At 42.7% G+C, this 8,303-nt stretch overlaps 1 protein-coding gene across 2 annotated transcripts in view; it reads right to left on the bottom strand.

Moving 5' to 3' along the window:
- Positions 1–921: 921 nt before the first annotated feature.
- LOC108752454 (LIM/homeobox protein Lhx5) overlaps positions 922–8,303 on the bottom strand; it is a 30,727-nt gene continuing 23,345 nt past the window's right edge. For both annotated transcript variants that reach the window (XM_018493275.1, XM_018493276.1), the window contains exons 4-7: positions 5,215–5,456; positions 3,944–4,229; positions 3,290–3,478; positions 922–1,206 (exon numbers count right to left, since the gene is read on the bottom strand). In XM_018493275.1, the coding sequence (XP_018348777.1) occupies positions 1,064–1,206; positions 3,290–3,478; positions 3,944–4,229; positions 5,215–5,456 (860 nt within the window). In that variant the 3' untranslated portion in view covers positions 922–1,063. The remainder of the gene's footprint in view (positions 1,207–3,289; positions 3,479–3,943; positions 4,230–5,214; positions 5,457–8,303) is intronic.

Below are 8,303 nucleotides of genomic sequence, written 5' to 3'. Positions count from 1 at the left end.
ATATATATATATTGTTTTACTTTCGGTGGCGTAAGTTCGTGGAGTAAGTCCAGCCGTCTCGCACAAATCGGCACGCGCGCATTTCAGCAAAGAGAGAGAATAGAGTGTTTTTTTTTTTTTGAGTGTTCCTCGTGTATTTACATCGATTTCGCCGCTCTTAACAGATACAAATTACACGTTTCCTATTTATATTTATACTTTAATGATAATATTAGTACAGCGCATGTCCAAGTGTATGGATACGTGTATCCGTGTATCTGTTTGTATGCACGTATGACGTTGCGTGTAAAATGTGTACGTGTCTAGCGATCAGTGTACGCGTGTCATTATCAGGTGTACAACAGCAGATATCTACAGGGTGTCTCCAAAGTAACGTCAGGAAAAGAAAATAATAATCAACAGGGAGGGGATACAATATTACACGATAGGGACATCTTCGAATTTTATACACAATAATAATAATCAATAATTAATAATATTAATAATAATAATGAAAAAATAGTAACGTCGGCGTCGCGGCGCCGAGGTGCGTAATCAATAGCGATAATAAGCGTCGACCGTGCGTCGACGACGATAATTGTGAATCGAGGCGCGCGGACAAACGTTTCATATCTATATATCTTACACAAAGAACGAGTCGATATTTCTCACGACTCGATCGCAATTGCGAAACAGAAAGAATGGAAAGGACAGGGACGAAAAGAAACGGAAAAAGTGGGAGTAGGAAGGAAAGTAACGAAGCGCCGAGCCTTCCGTCGCCCTCCGGACTCGAAATCGCCGCAGTCACAGCCGCAGCCGCAACCGTTGCCGTTGCCGTCGTCGTCGTCGCCGTCGCCGTCGCCGTCGCCGTCGCCTTCGCCGTCGCCGTCGCCTTCGCCGTCGCCTTCGCCTTCGCCTTCGCCTTCGTCTTCGTCTTCGCCTTCGCCATCGCCGTCGCCGTCGCCGTCGCCGTTCCTCGCTCTCGCTCTCGCGCTTCGGCGGCGCGTTCTCGCGATCCCGTTCGGTTTTAGGCGTGCGGGCGGAATTGTTATTATCATAAAAGGGACGTTAATTAAAACTCGTACTACCAGGCGAGCCCTTCGCTCTGCATCTGGTGCGGCTCCAGGAACCCGCCGCCTGCGACCCCGCCGCCACTGCCGCCGCCACCGCCACCCGGACCGCCGCCGTTCCCGCCGCCGCCGCCGCTTGGATTACCCTGCCCTCCACCTGGGAACAAGCGAACGCGCACGGCGTCGATGCCAATTAAGATTTAAATCCCACTACGCGTAGTGCAACGCGATGCGACGGACCCAGCCGGCGGCCGGAAGTCCCGTGAAAGTCGGCGAGACAATCCGCCGCCGGCAGTTTATAAATATTAACGCGATCTCCGATAGCTGCACTACGCTTTATATATCTCATCGTTGTTGTATCTTTTAAATAAAAACGACTGCCACCGGCTCATCTTTTTGTCTTATCTATTACATGCATGCCATATTCGTCGTGCAAAAACAGCAAATGAAAGTCCGGGTTAGTTCTGAAGTTAGTTTTTATAAGTTTTTAAATTACTTAATTCGCCGATCATAGATAAATACAAATTATTTCTGAATTCACGAAGTTCTTGAATGTATTAAAATTCTTGAGAGTCTCGAAATATTTAAAGTCGCAAATATTTAAAATGATCCAAAGCAATTTGATGTCGAGTCTATATCGATAGTTTTAAAACTCGAATATTAGATGTAAGTATAAACGTTTGTTTGAACTTCCATAGTTATTGGTACGTAAATAATATATTTATTAGGCGATAAGATATAAGTCGCAAACAATTGAAATGTACTTATCAGTTAATTGCAAATTAAGTTGTTTAGACTCTGGAAGTTAATTGCAAACGTTTCTTCAATTGAGGACTCAAAATCCAAAAACGAAAGTGTTTGCAGTTAATTTCATTGGCGAATAAATTCCAATTGTTTATGAATTATATCTAATTATGTAGGCATCTTATACACGTAATATACACTTGATTTATTCTTGGAGGCGCGTAAAACTAAATCTTTATTTTTATTTTAATCGAATATTATACCGTTCTCAAGCAGAACAACAGGTTACGATAACGTCAAAGTGAATCATGAGTGATCGAAAAATGACTTTTAATAATCATTTTGAACGCATTTCGACGCCATTTTGATGTAATCATGACTTTTGTTTCTGGATTGTTTTTTGCAGGCATTTTATATAACGTAACATTTTGCTGTCATATATTTTAACGAGTACGATAAAAGTACCAATGTTTTGCGAAATTTTCAAAGTTGATTTCAGGCTACCAGGAGCCACGTTAGTTACATTAAACGCTGCTTTACAAGTATTATGGTTATTAATGCGACTATCACTAGCTGCACTTTCTTCGACGAATTAATAACGCGCATATGTATGACTTGATTGATACGCCGGTGACAGTCGGATAAGACGCGTCATGCGTATTAGACGCGCGTTAGAAAACGTGAATTTTAGTATTAGACGTATCACAAAAGGTCACGCCAGGTGATTGCCAGATCTCAATTATCCATACGACAGGCTCGAAAGCAAATGACATTCACGCTGCTGTAGTGCAACTTTGTTGTAGAAAATCCTAGACTAGAAATCTCTCGCGCGCGCGCGTGTCTTTCGTGCACGAAATAACATGGCGAAGGTACGCGAATAATAAGCGCGATGCTGCACGATAAAAATGATACCGCATGCGAAAGGTTAACAGCAACGTATAATTTTCATTTCAACGTGAAATGTTGAATAGCGTGAAACAGTTTCGATTCGATATCGCGAGACTAAAGCGTTCCTAATTAACACGACACGGCAACAGAGATGTGTATAATAAATCGTCACGAATATAATCGTCACGAAACAGGCAAAGTGAAAACATTATATAATCTCTCTCTCGACTACTGAGTTGTGCGACTACTATTGGAAATCTAATTGAGAAAAATAATTAAGACAGACATCAATATATATTTAAATAGTATTAAAAATTGATACATTAAGATATATGGATGTTTAATTCTCGGAGGAAAAAAGTTACTCCAAGTTACTCTGTAAAGAAACAATCCGTGCGGAATATTATTCTTTGGTGCGAGAAGCAGGTCGAGATCTCCTTCAACTCGCTTGCGAGTTAATGGTTGCCGCCGCATCGCGAAAACAGCACTAATAAATCGGCGCGAGCGCAAACATAAAGTCCGCTCGCGGGCAGACCCAAGGTAGATCGGCGATCGCGATTCGGCCGATTTTCGGTGGTAATGGCTCGGTGGGGATATTTCCCTCTTACCTGAAGGTGCCAGGAACTCTCCAGGGCTGCCGCCGGTGGGCGCAGGGGGCCCCTGCCCGGGGGGCCCCGTGAGAAATTCCGGAGGGCCGCCCCCCGCGCCCGGAGGTGGGTATTCCCCTGCCACCGCCACTGCGGCTGCCATGCCCGCTAAACTGGCCGGGTCCAAGCCTGTCAGAAACAGATTACGTACTGCTCTCAGAGGGGATCTCGTATCCGCTCGGCCATCTCCGAAACCGGCTGTCATAATTATCGCGGGGGTCTACCTACTTGATTCGAGGTTTATTATAATTACGCGAGATTCCGGGACTAGGCTCTCTCTCTCTCTCTCTCTCTCTCTCCCCCCCCCTCTCTCTCCGGGCTTCGTCTTTCTCGTAGAGATCGGCCGTTTTTTACTTCAAGTTTTTGTGATCAAGACAAAAGCCACGTGATTAATAAAATAGTGGAATTCTATGCAGAAATTTGTATTTTAGAAAACAAGAAGAAAGAATTGATGAAATATTAACATAACAAGAGGCACCTTCGATATTTTCGAAGTTTCCGCGTCGATTCTAATCTCGCATTTTTCTGTCTTAAATGCAAGACTAGAATTTATTTATATATAGCTTTACTGTGAAAGGTGATTTACTAAATCATCGGCGATGGCGGGAGATTCACCTGGATTTCCCGTACCGGCAAAGTGCGGTCCGTGCGGATGCGGGGGTGGATGCGCGCCGAAGAACTCGTGATGAAAGGCCACCGGGCCGCCGTAGCCGAATTCGAATTTGTCCGGGCCAAAATACGGGAAACCGGGCGGCGGTCCATCCTCGCCTCCGAGGGCGCCTGGGTTAAGATTCAGCGGAAACCCGCGCATCTTGCGCGAGCCTCCGAAGAAGGGGTTCCTGCCCATCGACGTCAGCTGCTTCAGCCTGCGCTCCTTGCTCCTCTTGTTCTGGAACCAGACCTGAAACCAGCGAGCCGGCCGCCTCTTTAATCGCTGAATTATTTAACGATGATCTCCCTTTCCTTCGCTGCCTTTTGATTTTGAGCACGGTTGTCTCACAATATAAATTGCTCTAAGAATAGATATTAGTATGAGAGGTTTTTAAAAAAATGTAAAAAAATTATACTCATCGTCAGTTTCTCTTTATTGCTTCCCGTTTCTTACTGTTTCATCACTATTATATAAAACTGTTAGAGGCATAGTGTTTTGAAAGAATGTGGATCTTAGAATATATAATGCGATTCTTAGTTCACTTTATTTTAAGACTCTTTTACATTCTAGGACACGAGAAAGTGTCACGGTAAACAATTTTTTATCGATGATACATCGTGAATTAACCGACAATTCCGTCGTGAAATTATTTCTCGGTAAATAATATGTATGATGACGTGCCGAGTGAATTATTCTGCGGCAAATGTTTGTCGGCGCGATTTGTTTTCCTACTTGTTCATGACGGCGAAGGATTTCTGAGCATCGCATCGTTCTTAACGGCGATTTAGATGCCAGCCACATAAAAGCGTCACCGATAGTACAAATCGAGATTCACTTCGATATAAATAGCGATTCTCTTCATAAGCTAGAGAATTGAATGCCTCGTAACAAAAACTGACAATAAGAGAAAAAAAAAGGTAAATTATTATTCTTACTCCATTAAAATGTAATTATTATTTATTTATTATTATTCATCCTGATTAAAGATTTTCTTAAGATTTGCAAAAGTGTAACAAAGTGTAATAAAATTTCTTTGAATATAATAAAACTTCTCAGTTTCGTGGGTGTGAATAAAACGCAGATTTTCTCTGTTTAGTTATCAAAGTATTTAATTAAATAATAGCACGATCAACTTCGCAAAGAAACTTTTCACGAGGAGAAAATAAGTAGATACGATGATAGAGAAACGAGAGAAATTTTCACGCAAATGTGACGAGAGAGACATCTTTCTCACCTGTATGACTCTCATGGGCAGGCCGGTTTCTTTCGCCAATTGCTCCCTAATGTGCCTAGTGGGCTTTGGAGTCGACGAGAAGGCCGTCTTCAAGATCTCCAATTGTTTCGCCTTTATAGTGGTCCGTGGGCCGCGTCGCTTCGAACCGGCGCCGCCGTCGCCGCTGCCACCGCCGGCGCCGCCGTCCGGGCTCTTGTTCTCCGTCTGGCTGTCCCTCGTCTCGGGATCGCCGTCAAGGGAACCTTCAACCGATCGAAGCCGAGCTGCCGCGTCACAATCGTATGACGATCACCTGGGGCCTATCTCGCGCGAAACTCGCAAACGATTGCCAGCAAAATCAGCCGCTACGAGAAGTTCGTGTCTTTCGCGATAGTGTGAGTTTCATGTCTGCCCACTTTAAATACAATGGCAGAGAACCTAATTCTCGAGACGATAGAGACATGGACTTTTCTAGGATGACTCGTTCGCTTTTTGTTTCCCGAAATTCCTGAATTGAGCTGCACTAGCAGCCAGAATTAATAAGTACGTAAAGAACAAGTTTTTCTCTTCCAAATTATATATTTTACCTACGTTATAAAAATAGGATAATAGATATAATTTATTCTGCAAAACGAAAGTAAAAATAAATTGCCCGATAGTCACGAGACCTAAATTTCGAAAATTACGAAACCATTATTTTTAGATCGAAATAATGATCCCTTAATTCTGTATCCTCAAACCCTCAATTTTTAACAGAAACGAGGCTGTCATTCGCGTACGATTTATAGAGACAATTTATAAAGGTATCGGCATCTCTGAAAAAATAAGTCTGACACAATATTTTCAGTGTTACGTTTATTATTACTCAGCCGTCGATAGCCGAGAGATAGTCAGTTTCTTAATCCCGAACTATGCGTATCCGCTGACGCGTGACTCGTCGGTAACCCAGAAATGACTCGTCATCCTCGGGACACGAGTCATCATTGCGTTACAGGAGTTTCTAAGCGACGCCCGTCGAGTTGCGATCTCTCGTACCGCAATGCTAAAGTTGAATTTTTTTAAAAACGTATTGTCGATCAAGAGGATCAGAAGCCTATCAGGCACTACTAACGGGTGTCTCGATGCGAATATTAAAGACATCAGTCTCACCAATGTGTATGCGCGCGCGCGTGTGTGTACGTATGATGTGTGTGATGATTATTTTTAATATTAAAAGATCTTAACGAATTTCAACATGCAACGATATTACTAATTTTTTTTACAACTTTTGACACAACTCTGACACATAATTCATAATCCATTTGATTTCTATTTGATTTAAATTAAAAAATGTTGTCAACGTTAACGAAAGCCAACGGACATTTCAAGGACTTTAGCGCTGACGATGGCTTCCCGACAAACGCGCGCGGAGGTATAATCGACTGTAGATTCGTCGAGTACGTAATCGTAGCTGAGAGGCCACGCGGTAGGTCTGGGACACCCCGTGTATCCCGGTATCTTCATCGGTCGGATCGAGGTAACAACAATCGGAGCCAATCCCCCGGAAGCGATGCGAAACCCCCATCGGATTATCGTGGCTGCTGCCGCGCGCGCACGTTGAAAGCCGTACCCCGCACATACGCGTGCACATCGCATAGTGCCACCATACACACACACACACACGCACGCACGCACATGCGTATATAAGTCCCTGGCTCTCCACGGTAATCTATACACTATACGTATACGTACGTGTATACCGGGTAGGTCTTAACCGCGGGACAAAGAAAATGTTTGGACAGTGTCACACCGCACTACGAGGGCCACCCCTCGTGAAGACGTCCGTTCCCTCCTTTCCATTTCGATCAGGGGCAACGAGACTCTTGTATTGCGTGGCTGTATGAGACTCGTGCGAGGGTGAAGCTAGTTGGTGTACGGCTAAAGGACCGATTGTTGTGTGCGCGATAAAAGAGCAGGAGCGATATAATGGACTCGAGACAACTCCTGGCGAAGCCCTCAACGATTTGTGACGTCGCGATGCCACGAATTCGTGCTGGCAAGGTCTCGAAGGGTGACATGGTGACGCGTAGTTCCGAGGGTAGCCCGATCAAGTCGCTAATCGATTGCTCTTGATCGCGTACTAGTTACTACTCGGAGTAACTTACGGCGTGTGAATACGATCTTATAGTTTGTTTGCTTGCAGTTTGCTAATATGTAAGTACACGTATGTACGTGATACATACGGAATGTCTAATCACTGTAATCGAGATGACAGCTTAGATATTTCACGCATGCACTTTGCCCTTTACGCTCGGCTGCGCGACTTTCGTTTACGATCCTTCACTACTTTTCTTTTTTGCGAGATTTATCTTTCGTCTTTTGCATTTGACGTAATAAAGACGTTTTCTTGTTTTATTCAGAGGCAGTCAATGCTGCGTAAAACTGTCTAGATGGTAAAAATATGTATCTCCATTTTGCAATATTTATACTTTATCGCTTACATGCATCGCTTATAAATACGATTAAAGAGATTAAAGAGAACTTTCCAAGCTATTCACAAAGAAATATTTATAGCGCCTATCGGCTAATCAAAAGAATCTATTCTTTAAAAAAAAAACTAATAGAATTTTATTTTACTTATTAAAATAATAGAATTTTCTCTAAAAGCATTTGAGAATTTTAAGTACGACCGTATGTGTGAATACATCAAATACGATAAAGAAAGCCAAGATCGGTCAAAGTTGGATGTTCCAAATAATATATTATATATTCTTATATTAAATTAATTTATTTCAGATATGATTGCGAGCCAAAAAATTTTCGGTTTCAACACAATCATTCTGAAACGCTAATAATCCCGCCGAAATTAGAATAGAAAGAAAGAAAGATTATTGCGAAAAATATTACCATCAGCCAGGATTCGAACCTGGGACCTCTCATTTTTCCGGGAAAAGTGTCATAACCAGCTCGATAAGTTTCTTACTTTCTTTTTTTCTATTCTAATTTAGGGAGAATTATTAGCGTTTCAGAATGATTGTGTTGAAAATTTTTTGGCTCGCAATCATATCTGAAATAAATTAATTTAATATAAGAATATATAATATATTATTTGGAACATCCAACTTTGACCG

The sequence above is a fragment of the Trachymyrmex septentrionalis genome, unplaced genomic scaffold (assembly GCF_001594115.1).
Source record: "Trachymyrmex septentrionalis isolate Tsep2-gDNA-1 unplaced genomic scaffold, Tsep1.0 scaffold60, whole genome shotgun sequence".
Classification (NCBI taxonomy): Eukaryota; Metazoa; Arthropoda; class Insecta; order Hymenoptera; family Formicidae; genus Trachymyrmex; species Trachymyrmex septentrionalis.
This window is presented reverse-complemented; position numbering and strand designations above follow the sequence as displayed.